The sequence below is a fragment of the Sciurus carolinensis genome, chromosome X (genome assembly GCF_902686445.1).
Source record: "Sciurus carolinensis chromosome X, mSciCar1.2, whole genome shotgun sequence".
NCBI classification, from domain to species: domain Eukaryota; kingdom Metazoa; phylum Chordata; class Mammalia; order Rodentia; family Sciuridae; genus Sciurus; species Sciurus carolinensis.
The window spans coordinates 115,143,919-115,160,879 of record NC_062232.1 but is presented as its reverse complement, the minus strand read 5'-3'; the positions used below and the strand labels follow the sequence as shown (position 1 = coordinate 115,160,879).

Sequence of the window (16,961 nt, the reverse complement as noted above, 5' to 3'; positions counted from 1 at the left end):
TTTTTTTTGCCAACTAATTTAAAGAGACTGGTGAGAAAAGAGATTGGTGGTTGGTTGCCTGAGATGTCAGAGGAAGGAAGAGAAGAAGGTGTTAAAAGAACACAAGGAAAAAAAAAAAAGAACACAAGGACACTTTTGGGGGCAATGGAAAAGTTTATCTAGATTTTGTGTATGATAATATGAAAAGGGTTGTATATGTCAGAATCCATTAAGTTGTATACGTTAAGTATTACAGTTTAATATTTATTAATTACATCTCAATAAAGTCATAAAAATCATTAGCAAGACTGTTTTATGTCATTAAAAAAATCCTTGTTATAATCAAGTAGTGCCTATATCTGGAACATCATCTAAGTTCATTCATTCATTCATTTAGCACTACTGAACATTTATGGTGCATAACAGGCACTCTGTTGAGAACAGTGTTAAATAAGGAGATGAGAGTTACTCTAGGAAGCTCACATTGTGGCAGAGGAGACAGATCAACAAATAATAACAGTGAGATAAATGTTCTGACAGAGCAAGAAGGGGCAGTTTTGAAAATATTTATCAGAATTATCTGAGTTGGCTATTTGGTAATAGATGCCTGCAACTGTGTTGAAAAGGATTCTGAGGCTTAGCAGGAAAGAGCTGTGACTGGATGTCCCCCAGGCATGAGGAGGGGTAGTAATGGTGAATGGCATACATTTGCCAGTGTAGGGCTATCCTATTAAACTTGGCCTTATTTAAATTTCTCAATAATTTGACTATTTTAACTGGTTCTGAAAATAGTTGAAAATAATAGAGCTCTCTTGTTATGGGCTAGTTTTTTTTTTTCAGAGCAGTATCTTAAATGCAAAGTGTTTTTTGTTAGGGAAACATGAACCTTCAAGTCTGTAGTATAGACAGAGGACAAGTGCTCTTTTGTTCTCATACATTGTTTTTAAGTGTATTTTACCCACTTATGTGACTGTGTTTGAGTTTTTGCTAAGGGTACTGCAGCTGGATTATGTAGTGCAACCAGGTCCAGAAAAAGAATTGCTCAAGAATGCAAGTAAACAGGATGTCAGATGTTATCCTTAGCCTATTTCCCTAAACATAGCTTTTTGGCTGCAAAGTAAAATGCCATTCTTCTAACTTCTGCTTAATACACAGTGATGGCTGACAGCAGGCACAATCTTCATTTGCTTGGCACAGTGTCACCATGCAACTCAATGTGTTTTGCAAGGAAGGATCATGACACACAGCATCTCTCTGAGATAGTATGAAGACATCCGGTCATTTTTTGGAGGCATTTTCTCAGCCTGCCTAACTTTTCGAGATTTGTTGTGCCAGCATAACTCCCCACCAGGCTTAGATCTTTCTGCCCTAAGAGCCAGTTGGCATCTTCCCCCTAACAGAAGCCAGATTTTCACCGAGGCTACACTATTTATTGACAGTGTTTTCCCAGACTGGCCCATGAGTGTCTCATTTCCAAGGTCCCTGAAGTGCTGGCTCACCTCTGTTTTCCACAGCACTTGCTTCCTTTTCTCTCCTCCCTCCCAGCATCCTCCTCACTTCCTTTCCTTATAGCTTCTTGCACTGTTGGTTTTTTTTTTTTTTTTTTTGGTGTGTGTGTGTGTGTGTGTGTGAGAGAGAGAGAGAGAGAGAGAGAGAGAGAGAGAGAGAGAGAGCATGCGTGTGCTTTTTCTTCCTTTTTTATCCCAATGAATTTGTTTTTCAGATTTTGAAAAAGAAAACCAGTTTATCCAGGATTCTTATCTGTTTGTTCTGTTTCCACATCTTTGTGTGTGATCTCTGTAGTTTTCAGATCCCACGTTTTGAGTGGGTTCCACTATTGTCTAAGGAAAGTTGTTTTAAACCTTTGCTCTGCAAGCACCAGCAGAGAACTCAGAAAAAGGAAGACAACAGCAGATGCAATCACGGATGTGGCTTAGTCCTTACAGCTGCCCCAGAGAACTGTTCAGAGTGTACCATCCGCAGTAATGAATCCAGAAGAGCGAATCGTGACATGGCTTATATCTTTGGGAGTTTTAGATTCCCCAAAAAAGACCATCTGTGATCCGGAGGAGTTCTTGAAGTCCTCGCTGAAAAATGGGGTAGTGCTGTGCAAACTGATCAACAGACTTATCCCTGGATCAGTGGAAAAGGTAAGGTCAATTTGCAGTATCTTTGGGACTGCTTGCCACCAGAGAGCAGTAATAATATAACTCTTGAGATTTCCTATTACTCAGGCTATGGGAATCTCCTACTTGAATATCTTTCTCGAAGTTGGACATTCTTTTTTTTTTTTTTTAACTGCTTTTGTAGTTTGAAAAAGTCAGGAAGTTAAAAGTTATCCTTCAGTAACTGGCCCCCAAATGTTAACAGAATAATAACCTGTTACTCCACTGGCAATAGGGGACAGGGAAACACCCTTATCACAAGTTTGCTTATTGCATATTGCACTTCCCTGTGCACCTCAGACATGTTTAAACTTGGGGTGCATTTGAGTCTTTGGAATCATTGAATGATTTATAGCAGATCTTGATGATATTTATTGACAGGTTGGCTAAAAATTGATGTAAATTTCCTTTTCAAAAAATAGCCATCAAAGAAGAGGCTATTTAGCAAGTAGAAGTAATCTAAAATGTCACATAAGTTTTGTGAAAACAAGAGAAACCAAATGTATATTTTGAATGCAATGGGCATTCAAAGTGAAACTAAACTTACTCTCTTGAAAAAAAATCCCAAGATTTTTGATGTTGGGAGCCCCTGATCATGACATTAGATGATTTCTAAATTAGGCACTTCAAGTAAGCTTAACAGTAGAGTCCTGCAATTATTTTCTTAAGGTCATCATGGAATATGACTGAGTAGTATTCTTTTGTCTTCTTGAACCAGTTTGTATTTTTATTGAGCAAGTAGATTTAACTTATAATCTCTTAAACCTGAGAAACAGTGATAAAATGGGGGTAAAACAGAGAAATATGATTAAATGTAGAGGACAGCCAAGGGAAATAAACTATCAATAAATTATCATGGGGAGGGGACAGGGAGGTAAGAAGTATTGCTTTCTTGCTTGAAAACAAGAGCTGAACTAAAAAATTACTGTCTTGGTCTCTCTAAATTTGCTATTACCACCTTTGGGCTGAAGGAATGAGAAAACCCTCATAAGTTGAAATAGTTTGGTGACATTTGAAAGAAAATCCAACCGTTTAGACTTTTGCATCACTTCCTTCAGTGGTTATTTCTCTTCCTGAATTGGCAGCAGCATCACCCTCTGCCTTATATAGTTATTAGTAAATGATGAATATGGTTTGCTGGGCATGGATAACAATCTCCAAGTGACATTTTACTGTATTTCTCTAGTATTGTCTGGAGCCCCAAACTGAATCCAGCTGCATCAATAACATCAATGGTTTCCTGAAAGGATGTACAACCCTCCAAGTGGAGGTAAGCCTACACAGCTTATCTTCCTCATTGTCATTATTTTTCCTCTGCTGATAAAAATTGGTAGTAAGGGGCTGGGGAGATAGCTTGGTCGGTAGAGTGCTTGCCTTGCATGCACAAGGCCATGGGTTCGATCCCCAGCACTGCAAAAAAAAAAAAAAACTGGTAGTAAGAGTACTTGATTGATTTTCACTGCCAGTGGCCACTGAGTTAAACAGAAGGAGCATGTTATGGAAACCAGAGTTGGGATTGGTGGTTCCTGGAGTGTTGGTATTTTCCAGAAACCAGTTCCAAACAAAACTCAAAAAGTGATGCCTATTATTATTATTATTATTTTATTTTTTGCAGTGCTAAAGATGGAACCCAGGGTCTCAAGCATGCTAGGCAAATGCTGTACCACTGGGCTACATCTCCAGTCCTAAATTATGCCTTTCTTTCTTTCTTTCTTTCTTTCTTTCTTTCTTTCTTTCTTTCTTTCTTTCTCTTTTTCTTTTTCTTTCTTTCTGTTTATTTGTTCTAATTAGTTATACATGACAGAAGAATGCATTTCAACTCATTGTACACAAATGGAGCACAACTTCTCATTTTTCTGACTGTACCTGATGCAGAGTCACACCATTTGTGAAAGCATAAATGTACATAGGGTAATAAATTATGCCTTTTAGATAGAGCATCCAAGTCCTGAAAGTAGGCTTCCAGTGACAGAGCTTATGTGGATGTGAGAATTGGCTTCCAGTGACAAAGTTTTTGTGGGTGTTCTTCCCTACAAAGGGTAACCAAAAGTGGGCCACTGATCGCTGCAGAGGGTCACTGTGATCCCCTTGAGTTGGGAAGCAAAGAAAGGCCATTGCCATTCTTTCCCAGAACAGAGGTCTTGAAAAGTTGAGAGAACCTGCTTCTGAGGTATCAATTATATATTAAAGTATGTTGCAATGCTTATGGGTCCTTACAGCATTTATAAAGGGTGTTACTAAAAAGGAGGTGATACTTCTGCCTGTGTGTCAAGATACTTAATTTTTCTGTGCCTTGGTGTTTTTAATCTGCAAAATGGACACAAAATAGCTGCCTTTCCTTAAAGCATCAAATGGGGTACTGAATAACAATTCAGGGCTAAAAACGTCAACCTCATAAGGTCTATGAGATAATTTATATAATGTTCTCAGCACAGGCCAGGGACAAAAGTGTCCTGTGTTAGTAGAAAGCATTAACAGTGTTACCTGTGAACAAGTAGTAGTGGTTGAGCATGGACTCTGGTTCTAGATTTCTTGAGTTTAAATCTCAATTCTTGCTTACTAGTGGATTTGTGACCTCTGGCACATTACTTGACCATGCCTCTATGTCTTGATTTCTCCCCCACCCTGTGAAATGGGAATAATAGTGACACCTATGTCACAGGACTAATATAAAATCTCAGTGAATTTAGTCACATAAAGCCCCCAAACAAGTGCCTGGAACATTTTTCAAGTGGTAGTTATTCTTATTCTTCTTATGAGCAGAACTAGGAACTTTGCCCCAGATAGTTTGCTTGCTTCACAATTTTCCCTAAAGCTAGCCCTAGCATCAAGCAACACCTATCTCAGGATATCTTATTCCAGTTTTCCCTATTGCCCATTTAAGAGCTGTGTGTGTGTATGCGTGTGTGTGTGTGTGTGTGTGTGTACATGCACATGCATGCAGCTTTTGAGGTAGATATGACTTCAGATCACCACTTGGTATTCCTTATAGAATGATGTCTACTATGGAACAGATCATGGTATTTTTTTTATTTTTTCAAACAAAAACACAGTGAAGTTGCCAATGATTGCTGTGCTCTGAAGCTGCCAGAAGGTAGACTGAGCTTCTCTGCAGTTCTAAGAATACTAGATGGTACAGAAATACCTCCTGGGTCTGGCATTGTTGGGGATTTTTCCAATAACTAATGCTTACTCCTTTAAGCATAAGCGCTTAAAATATTTTTATCCACTTTGGGTAGAAATCTTTCTAAAAAGTGTATCATAATAATTCATCTTCTTAAAAGGGATTGGGCATATTTTCATCTCTTTTTGATAATTCAGACTGACCTGAACATGATATAAATATGGTAATAAAGCAGTATCTGGAATTGTAGTTACTCATAAGGCTTCCCTAGTTTAATCTGAGTTAGAGTCTTGGCTTGGTCAGTTACTGACTGCTTGACTGTGGGAGAAGTTACTTGACATGTCTTTGCTCCTGTTTCCTCATCTGTATAATGAGGATGTTAACAATATGTACCACAGAGGATCACTTTAAGGACCAAATGAGATAATGCATCCAAGACACTTAATACATCACTGCACAAAAAAATATGAACACTGGCTGTTCTTTGGTATGTTATTACTTATGCCTGTAGGGGATATACAGGTGCCATACTGGGGCACTCCTAGAACCCTGAGAGAAGACTCATAAAATCAGAACACAAGGGATGAGACTGACCGAAAGCTGAGCTGGGAAGCTCCAAGCAGCCATGTTGACCATAAAGTCTCAAACTTGTAGGTAGCCAGGAAACAGACTCACCCACAAATATTTTCAAGTGTCTCTAGCTAGAGTATCTCTCAGGCCCAAATTGCCTAGCATAGTGCCTAATGTAAGATGTGCTTAATGAAGTTTTGTTGACTCTATCAAACTGTAAATATATTAAAAGCAAGAAAATCAGAGCTTGACTATTGCCCAGAACACACTATTACTCATCTAAAGAATGAGTGCCAGCTTGAAATAGTCAGTTTGAAAATGTAGGGACTGGGGATATAGCTCAGTTGGTAGAGTGCTTGCCTCACATGCACAAGGCCCCTGGGTTCAATCCCAGCACTGCAAAAAAAGAAAGAAAAAGAAAAGAAAAGAAAATGCAGAAAAATGGAGCCTGAGATGCAGCACTATGCTGCCAAGTTGGGAATTGGATTCTGGGGTCTAGGGACCACATTAAAGAGCTGCTGCCTTCTGAACCTCTGTGTGGCCATTTGGGTTTTCCAGGTGACTTCTATCTTTGTGTTCTCATATTGTTACAATGTCTTAGGGTCTCCAGAGAATCACACAGCTAGTAACTGATGGGGGAACTCTGCTGAGACACCTGGGTAACAGTGTTCTCTGAAGTACCTCCCTAACTTTGATGATATCCCTTGAAACACAAAAGTTTAAAAAATTCTGATGAAGTCAAAATCATTTACTTTTTATTGATTTTGTTATTTGTATCTTTGGTATTATCTAAGAAACCCTTGCCTAATTCAAAGGTAATGAAGATTTACTCTGATTTTTCTTCTAAGACTGTTATAGTTCGTCTGATTTTTAAACAGTAGGGTCCTTGGTCCATTTCGAGTTAATTTAGACAAAGGTCTAAATTAATTCCTTTGTGTGCACACATGCATTTTTTAGCATCATTTATTGAAAAAAACGATTCTTTCTTCAATTGAATTGATTAATGTAGCTTTTTAAAATCAGAAGTTGTGATCCTCAACTTTGTTCTTCATTTTCAAAATTGTTTTTGGCTATTCTGGATCCCTTGCATATCCATGTGAATTTTAGCATCAGCTTGTCCATTTCTGTGGAAAAGAAATAAAAAAAAACAACTGAGATTTTGATGATCGTATTCAATCTGCAGATCACCTTGGGAAATACTGCCATCTTGATAACTTGTAAGTCTTTGAATCTATAAACGTGGGGTTTCTTTCCATTAATTTAGCTCTTCTTTAATTTTATTTGACAGTGTTTTGTAGTTTTCAGTGTACAGGTCTTATACCTCCTTGGTTTAATTTATTCCAAAGTATTTTATTCTTCTTGAAGCTGTTACAAATAGAATTGTTTTCTTAAATTTGTATTTGAATTATTCATTGCAAGTATATTGAAATACAATTGATTTTTTATATTTATCTTCAACTTTGTATAAGATCATGTCATCTGTGAATAGAGACCATTTTACTTCTTTTCCTTCCAGATTGGATGGAAATATGGATGCCTTTTATTTAATTTTATTCCTTCATCTTTCTGGATAGAACCTCCAGTACAATGTTAAATAGAAGTAGTGAGAATATCCCTGTTTTGTGTCTGATTTTAAGGACTAAAGCTTTCAGTTTTTCACTATTAAGTATGTTATTAGTTGTGTATTTTTCATAGATAACTTTTATCTGATTGAGGAAATTCCCTTACATTGCTAGTTTGTTGAGGGTTTTTTTTTTTAATTGTGAAAGTGTGCTGGATTTTTTGAAATGCTTTTACTGCTTCTGTGAAGATGATCATTGTTTTTTTATGTTGATATATTACATTCATTGATTTTCATATGTTAAATTAATCTTGCATTATGCATAAATTCCAGTGAGTTATGATGCATATGCACATAAAATTTGTTTATGATTGTGATTATTCTTGAAGTATATTTTCTTCTCAGAAATGGAATTACTGTGTTAAAATTTGATAGATAATGTTCGTCTAGAAAAATGCTATACAAAGTTACACTCCCACCAACTGTTAGAAGTATCCTCTTCTTCATGTACATGATAGCATGGGATATTATTTATCTTTAAAGTTTGCTAAACTAATGGATGAAACTGTATTTCATTTTTTGCTGTAACTTGTATTTCATGATTCCTAATGAATTGGGCCATCCTCTCACTCCCTTGTAGTCCATTTGTATTTCTTTTTTCTAAACCAAATATATCTTTTTAATTTTCCTACACAATGAAGTAGGCAGGGAGGTATTTGGACTTCAAGTGAAAACTTTCCAGATCATATGGAAAAAAATCTTTGTGTCTAGGTAGCATCACTAGTGTGACCAGGAAGTCTTCCACAACATGACAACATGAGTTCCAGCAGTGAGAGATGTTTTTTGGTGTTTTGCCTTTGGACTTGATGGTATGGGGGCCACATAGGATTCTCATCAGTTGGAAGTGGCCTGTGTAGTACCTCCCTGCATTGTTCTGGCAACAGCCACAGGACTGACTGGTCTGTGAAAGTTCTAACCTTGTTCTTTCCTCTCCACCAGGCCTTTCCCCTGCTTCATGCTTTCCAGGTACTCCTGCTTTGTCCTCTGCTACCACTGCTACCTACTCACTGCTAGGGACATCCTAACATCTTGTATTTTATTCCTGGGTCCAGCTTACTTTGTCAAAGGAGGTTTTGTTCACGAAGGGTTTCACTGAATGAATATGGGGCTCAATTAGTGTTTCACTGTGTCTCTCTCTCTCTCTCCCTTTCTCCCTCCTTTCTTTCTTACCCTTTCTCTTTCCTTCACTCCTTCCTTCTTTCCTCCTTCCTTCCCTCCAATGCCAGCTGGAAGCAGTATGGCTTTTTCTCTGTCCCCACCCCCTCACTCCCTCCTGTCTCCCTGAGTCACTCCATCTGCCTTGTCACCGGAACAGCATGGGTGCCTTCCCCAAAGTGAGGCCTGTGGGATGGACGATTTGCCATTTCCCAGGGGCTGCTCTGCAGGGAGGCAGAGAAGTAAGGCAGCTTTACTAATGATTATGAGTCAAGGAGAAATCTCCCACCAGCCAACTCCAGCACTAGAGAGCTGTACCTCCCTGGAGGATAGACACAAAGCCAAGAACTAACCCACAGTTGTAATGGTACAACAGGCCTTCTTCCAAGCTCTGACCCTGTCATCTGTGTGAAGTCAGAGCCTCCTCTCTAGGCCTCAGTTGACTCACCTGTAAAATGAGACTAGAGTAGGGATTGGGTAATGTCTAATGGTCTGGCACCGCTTTTAACTGTTCCATTTCCATCATTCTCCAGTGGGCAAGCTTTGCATAATTAGCTGCTCAATTTGACTAGACTAAAGAGGATTTTGGTAAGTTTTTCTTCTCCTGCCGAGCAAATATGATACGCCAAATGGAATTTCCACGACTTAATTGAATGTCACCCATGACTCTGGCGATCCTAATCTTTTACTGACCGCATTGTGTTTCTGTAAAAATTAGACTTCAAGTAAGTTTGTAAATATTTTCCATCTATCAGGAACCTATTTAAAATTTTTCCTCAAAGAGACTATTTGATTTGGGGTCTGTTGTCAGAGAGCCCAGGAAGGGCATCTAGGGTAGTTCAGGAAGGGGAGGTATGTGAAGGACCACCAAGAGCTTCTTTGCTTGGGTGTCTCCTGGCTCAACAGGAAGCTTGGGGGTTCTGAGTTGCATCTGGGGGTGGGGGAGAAAGCAGGCCACTACTAGGCATGTCTAGTCCCGGATTCCCGCCTGAAGCTTTGGCAGCGGCCGGTGGCCGACCAGGCGCTGGTAGCCCTGGGCTTGGGACTGAACCCGGTGGCAGCAGCATGCGCAGTGTGGCTGCCGCCGTTCCACCACGGCTTTTGCTGCTGCCACAGCTAGCCAGGCTGCTGTTGTTGCTGGTGTTGCTGTTGCTGCTGCTGCTGCTGCTGCTGCTCTGCCCTGCGCCGCTGTCACTTCCAGTTCCTACTTCTGCGATCCAGGTCCGGGTCACTGCTTCCCTGCCGCTGGCCCAGTCCCTCCAGGCCGCTTTCCCACCCGGGCTCTGGCTTTGGACAGGAGGGGAGTCAGAGCTGTCAGAGGAGTGGGGTCCCAAAGAGCCTTATGGGCAGGCTCCCTGAGTAGCCGCTCCCCTCCGTCGCCGCCGCCGCCGCCCCACGCGCCCTCGCCAGACTAGTCGCCAGCGCACCCAGCGGGGCGCGCTTCCCGCACCCCCAGTTGGGCCCCGAGGTCCTCCGCCCGCTGAGCCGCACATCTCTGGCAGCAAGAACTTGAGGACAAGAATCTGACTTCTCTCTAGATTAAAAAAAAAAAAAAAAGGTTTGAAAAAATCCCTGGACTGGAGAGACTGGCGGCGCGGCACGGAGTTTGGAGACGGGCGCCCCCTCCTCGCCCGCGTCCAGGAGCAAAGTTGCAGCCGCCCCTCCCCGCCGGGGCGAGCCGAGCCCAGCTCTCCAGTTTCGCTCTGGTGGCGGCCGTGCTCAGGGCAGGGTCCCAGCTCCGGCTGGGTAAAACGGTTCCCGCAACCTTGGCACAGGCTCGCCCGCCAGCTCGCCGGCCCCGTGACTCGGGAGGGCGAGCCGCTTCCAGGAGGAGGAGGCGGCGGCGCGGCTGGAGAGAGCGAGCCGCCGGAGGACAGGCGGGCAGCGGCCGAGCCAGGTGACCTGCCCGGGGGCAAGGGGTCAGAGGTAGGGGAGCGCGCGAGGGCCTGGGGATGGGTGCCGCAGGACCCTGGTTGGAGAGGAGCCGCCCTTCCTCCCCAATCGCCACGGCTCCCAGCCCCAGTGCGGGGTCCGTTCCCTGCCAGGGCCTCACGGTGCACCGGGATCCTGGGTGCCGCGAGGAGGGGGCGGGGGCGGGGGCCGAGGCGCGGAGCTAGGACGCGCCAAACTTAGGGGCGAGTTGTCCAGCTCTGGCCGCAGGGTTTGCATCAGACCGGATTCTTTCTTTCCCCCGGAACCAGAGTAAGAGTCAACAGTACTATTTCTGATACTAATTTGATGCCCTCCCAACCCCAGGCATCCGTACGTTTGGGGATTTTTTTACACTGGTCTGTCACAGAAATGGTTTGTGGATGGGAAAGACCTGGATTGTACAAGGTATTTCCTAGTGCCCATAGTTAATTTCCAGTTTTCATTTTGTAGTCATTTAGGAACCCAACAGGTATTCGAGCTATTGCATTTCTTAGCTCTAGAGTGGCGAGCCCTCAAGTTTATCTGTCTCTTCAAACATTTTTATTTTTGGTTTGGCATTGCTTTTTGATATAGGGGCGACTCAATGAAAATTTCCCTTTTTCTTAAGGTGTAGAGGGAGTAAAAATACAGTCAAGGAATATATTTTCCTATACAACCAATAGATATTTTTCTTAAAACCTTCACATAAACAACAACAACAACAAAAAACCCTTACAGAATAGGATAAATTTCAGTCGATGTTTTGTAAAGTATTCATGAATTTTAAGACAAGATTTTGGATCCGAACTGCTTTTCTAATTTATATTTGTCTGGAAAACCTAGTTTGTCCTTGAACTTCCTATCTTAATTTTGACATTGGCCACGGTAAGAGGATCTTCGATGACATCATTTGCTCCAGCCACAGTTTGGTGTTCCGTGACTGAGAGTACCTCTATCCAAAATATACGGCCTGGGCCTGTCCTTGGACTTCACATTTCCAAGGAATTCTCTTAAGCAAAGTATTATGCTACATGCCAGGCAATGCTGCAGTCCCTTCTTACATAAGTGAGCTTCAGGCCGGTGTAAGCTCCTGGTGTGCCCGGAGCAGTTAAAACAAGAGAGCGTCTGTCTCAGTCTGGGGTGCTGAAGGAGATGATTGGAGTTTTTGAACAAAGTAAATTTCCATCTAGTATTCTCATCTTGCATTTCTTTGGAGCTTGATTTTTTGAATGCCTTTTACTTATCTCAAATTCATTGTGTCCTTTTCAAGGATGTAGGAGAGATGGCATTACTCTCATTTGACAAACAGAAAAGTTTGGTTATCCAAAGTCATACAATGTACGAGTGCTAGAGTCAAAACTCTGACCTGGATCTCCCACTTTCAGCCCAGATTTTGTTTTGTTTGTTTTTGCTAAAGCACGGCATTTTGTACAAAAGTGTTCATTTATCATTTTATGAACATATGTGTTCTGGACTACTAATTTTTTTTTCTATTCCTTTTTCCAACTCACGTTTTGGCCTCATCTTCGCTAGCACAGGGCTGGTGCTTTTCTTAGAGGTGAGCACAGGGGCAGAGTTTTCCGAAGGAAGGTCTGCGATTTGTATTTATCTACGATCTGCCCCCTCTCCAGTCACAATCAGGGATAGTAGGTGCTGAATGCCCAGGGTCTAGACATTTCCAATATTCATTTGGCATTTCTAGTTCAAGTATAATATTCCTTCAATCTTTAGAAACTCATTCAGGAGGAGAAATCAGAGAGCATGAGTTTTTGTTCCTTTAGGGCATTATGTTCTTCTTTGTACTTAGGAACTCAGATGCAAAGGAGGAAAAAGAGTTGAATATCTACCATTTCTCCAGCACCTACTATGTTCCAGTCACTGTGACAGGTGCTCTAAGTATCTTATCTTATTTAGTCCTCACAACAATCCTGGGAGGCAGGCGGCATTACAAACATTATATAGTGGTAGAGACTGAGGTTTGAAGATGATCCAGACAAAGGCTTCACACTGCCAGGCCAAAGCAGAACCAGTATATAATCACTGATGTACCTTATTCCAGAACTCATTTCCTTTATCATGTGCTGGACTGCTGCCTCCAAGGAGCAGCATTAGAGTCATCTGGGGTGCTACTTAAAAAGACAAACATTGGAGTCCCATCACCCATGGACTTTGAGTTAACTAACCTACAGTAAGGCCTAGGCATTGGTATTTCTTTTTAAAAAATGTTTAAGTCAACTTTATATTTAATTGTAAGACACATTCAGGAAATTGCATAAATCCTTAGTATTTAGTTTGGTGAATACTCACAAACTGAGTACACCATATAATATGCACCCCAGTTAAGAAACAGAACAGTACAGTCACCAGAGCCAACCTCATACACTTCCCAGTCACTCTTTCTCCTCAAGGGGCAACTCCACCCTGAATTTTAAAACAAGAATTTCCTTTTTACTATTTTATTTTATATTAGTAGAATCATACAGTATGTGCTCATCTGTATAAGGTTTCTTCTACTCAGAATAATTGTACTACCAACCCATGTTGTTGCAGATACTAGTGGTCTACCCTTTTTGATGGCTGAGTAGTATTCCATTGCATGGATGTACAACGTTTTGTTTTTCTATTCACTTGTTGATGGACATCTAAATCATTTCCAGTTTTGGATTGCTATGAATGATGCTTTTATGAATATCCTTATGGGTGTCTCCTGAAGTACATATACACATATTTCTGTTGAATTTATACATAGCAGTGGAACTGCTAGGTCCTAGGAAATGTGTACATTCAGCTTTAGTTGGTACTCCCCAACAGTTTTCCAAAGGGATCAAACCTTGTAGTTATAGTTTTTAAAGCTCCACAGGTGTTTCTGATGTGTGTTCCGAGTTGAGAACCAATTCCCTGGTTTATGCAGAGTTCAGCAGTGTAACTACCTCAAGCCCTACCACCCGGCTGAGGACCATAAAAGAGGTAGTAGCTTCCTTCTTGGCCCCAGATCTTCTAGATGATCTTCTCTGCTAAATTACACAGCTTGCATCCACTTCCCCATAATTGCTTATGCCAAGCTATCCTCACTCTGTTCATCCACTCTGATTATGGTCATATGTCAGCACATCTATATGCTGGTCTTAGAACTTCTCAAAGGCAGGAACCTAAGTTTGGTTATCCTTATAACCCTAGCACCCAGGATAGAACATGGCACATAGAGGTGTTTGGTAAATTCTTATTCAACAGATGATTGATAGGATGACTGAGTAGTCAGAGAGGATCTGGGCTGAATAGAAGAAGTCCTCTCATTGCACCAAGACTTACTTACTTTATTCCTAGGGGAATGCCTCAGGTCCTCACTCCCAACCTAATTACATTAACTTATCTAAGCATGTTAGTATTATTGGTACCCTGGTTGTTCATCTCAAAGCTGATTAGAAATAGAAACTTAGATGAGATGAAGTAAGGTATGTGGAAGTGCTTTGTAAACTGGAGCACAGTATCTAAATAGATAGAGCCAGGCATGTTAGTTCACACCTGTAATCTCAGCAACTCAGGAGGCTGAGGCAGGAGGATCACACATGCAAAGCCAGTCCGGGCAACTTACCAAGACCCTGTTTCAAAATAAAAATAAAAAAAGACTGATTGCAGGATCACATCAGTCATGCAGTCATACATGTGCATGAGGTAATGATGTCTGTTTCACTCTCCTATACTTCCTACCACAATACCCCTTCCCCTCCCTTCACTCACCTCTACCCAATATAAAGGTACTGTGTTCTTCCCTAGCACCTCTCCCCTTATTGTGAATTAGCATCCTCGTATCAGAGAAAACATTTGGCCTTTGGTTTTTTGGGTTTGACTTATTTCACTTAGCATGATATTCTCTAACTCCATTCATTTACAAACAAATGCCATAATTTCATTCTTCTTTAAAGCTGAGTAATATTCCATCATATATATATATATATATATATCACATTTTATATTCTATTGTCATGTACAACAAAGTAGAACAAATAAAAAGTTAATTAAAAATTTTTTAAAAAGGACTGAGGATGTAGCTCAGTGGTAAAGTACCCCTGGGTTTAACTCTCAGTATAAAAAGAAACAAGAAGAGGAGGAGGAAGAGGAGGAGAAGGAGGAGGAGAGAATTGAAATAAAAGGAAAAATGGAGTTACTATAGTTTAGAAACAGTGGCAATGGCAAGAAAGTATGCCTATGTGTATCATGGAAGAAATGAAATCAGTAGCACATAACAAAGGAGACTGAAATACTAAAAAGCAGACCCACAAGCCATGTACTGTGGTGCACGTCTGTAATTCCGGTAGCTTGGGAGGCTGAGGCAGAAGGATTGCTAGTTTAAAGTCAGCAACTTAGCCAGACCATGTCCTGAATAAAATACAGAATAGGACTGGGGATGTGGCTCAGTGGTTAAGCACCCCTTGGTTCAATTCCCAGTATATACAAAAAAAAAAGGAGAACACATACTCACCTGAGGCCCTTTAGTGTGGTGTCAGGCACATGCTGTGTAGGTCTAATGATGAGAACTTTTCCCTTTCTCTGCCTTGGTCTAGGTTTGATTCCTGGTCAGGGCAACCTGTTTTTATTTTCCTTTGAAAAACAGTACAGTAGTGCAGAGTCTAAGATCTTGAGCTTTGGACTTGAACTGACATGGGTTGGCCACTTAGAATATGCTTATCTCCTAGGTGGTAGTGGTAGGTAATATCACTTATGAGATACATGCTACCTCTAGAGTTAAATGAGAGGAAGCAAGTAAAGCACCTAGTACAGTGCATGGCGCTAAGTCAACTCAATGAAGGTTAGTTCTTAACTGGAATTTTTATGTACTCTAGTAGACTGGTTTTCATAAATGGTATTGCATTATCAAAAAAACCATTTACTTAGTTCAGTTATGTTAAGCTAACTCTGTTGAATAATTGCGTCTTTGCTTTTTAGAAAGATTTCCTCTTGAAATCTTACCATTTAAAGAAATTGAATGCCGGGAAGGATAAAGTGTGGGCTCTCTAAGGGTTCTGAGGTTGGACATTAGTTACATTGCAAGTTTAGACAGGGAGGAAACTTGAAATAGGAAAACAAAAATCCAGCCATCTTGTGTCTCAGTTCCATGGTCTATTTTGGCACAGGCTACTTGTTTTTGGAAAAATGTTTTAAAAAATAAAGTCAAAAGTAAAAGCCTCACATATTTTCAAACACTTAACACACCTCTTCAGAAAGAAAAACAAAGTTGAATGTTTCTGGTGTTTTCGATGAATAGTGGCTTGGCTCCTGCTTTCATGCACAACAGCAAAACTAATCCTTTCAAGATCATGAGCATCTTTCCTTCACTAATTGAAGTGCATTTTTTCTGAACTTGAAATTCTCGGTGCCTCCCATCATAGAAAACAATTTGAATCTAGAGCGTTTTGAAATATGTTTAAAATCATTTAAATATCATATTGATTCTGTATATTTATTTGGAAGACTTCAGAAAGACAGTGTAAATTTCAGTGATATGATAGCTTAGTGATGTCCATGTGACACAGATTGAAATTTAAACTGTGGTTTTAGACAATAGATGTATAATGTTAAAGAATTTTAAGAGCTGGTTGTAATGGTTCTTTTTCTCTTTTCTCCTTATTGTGTTCTCAATGCTTAGCAGAGTCAATTTTTTAACCAATGAAACCAAGTTGTATATGGTTTCCTTTATAACAAATTGGACTAGAAATGTTTGGGGATCCAGTTGTAAAGGGGAACTGGAGAAGACAAAGTAACTGAACTCTTCAGAGACTGAATTATTCAGTTGTTCACCACAGTAACTTCTTTAGCTACCATTTTGTGTTCTAATAATGGAAACAGTTTGGACAGATTCATTTTGGAGTTGAACAATCAGGAAAGCTTTTCATTCTTTTCTAGTCTACACATAAACTAAAAGAATGTGAGAAAATAATATTTGCAGCTTCTCATGTTTACCCAGATGAAAGAGTTTCATTTTTGTGTCCTTTAAAACAGTTTTATGTATTTTATAATTAAAATATCTCAAAAATTTAAAATACACCCCAGAGAAACATGCTCATTTTTTTGGTTAAATTAAACAATTAAATGATCGTCTTTTCTTTTTGGTGATTACTGACAGAAACATTCCTCCTTGCACTCAGGAAATAAGTAATAAACCTGTTGAATTGGCATAGCTGAAGGGGAATCAGAATCAATGGCTCCCATTTAAAAAAAAACACAGTATATAATATAATTTGTAGAAAGGAAATACATTGTTTCTGAATTGAGTTGAATATATCAAATGCACATGAAAAGGAAAGCATTTTGTTAGAAAATTTGATCAATGGACTCTTCCTAATTGGAGTTGTAAATTATTTTTTAAATTGAACTCACTCTAATTTGGTTTTTAATATTGACTCTAATCCAGACTGTTTCTGGGGGCAACAGAGCACAA

General features: G+C 40.3%; 1 protein-coding gene across 10 annotated transcripts in view; it reads left to right on the top strand.

Annotated features, from left to right (window-relative positions):
- Positions 1-1,707: 1,707 nt before the first annotated feature.
- Arhgef6 (Rac/Cdc42 guanine nucleotide exchange factor 6) overlaps positions 1,708-16,961 on the top strand; it is a 110,649-nt gene continuing 95,395 nt past the window's right edge. For 5 of the 10 annotated variants that reach the window (XM_047535721.1, XM_047535720.1, XM_047535717.1 and 2 more), the window contains exons 1-2: positions 1,950-2,129; positions 3,331-3,414. In XM_047535721.1, the coding sequence (XP_047391677.1) occupies positions 1,965-2,129; positions 3,331-3,414 (249 nt within the window). In that variant the 5' untranslated portion in view covers positions 1,950-1,964. Of the gene's footprint in view, positions 2,130-3,330; positions 3,415-9,816; positions 9,836-9,864; positions 10,541-16,961 lie in introns of those variants that run through there. The other 5 variants (XM_047535718.1, XM_047535719.1, XM_047535724.1 and 2 more) reach the window with 5 other exon arrangements.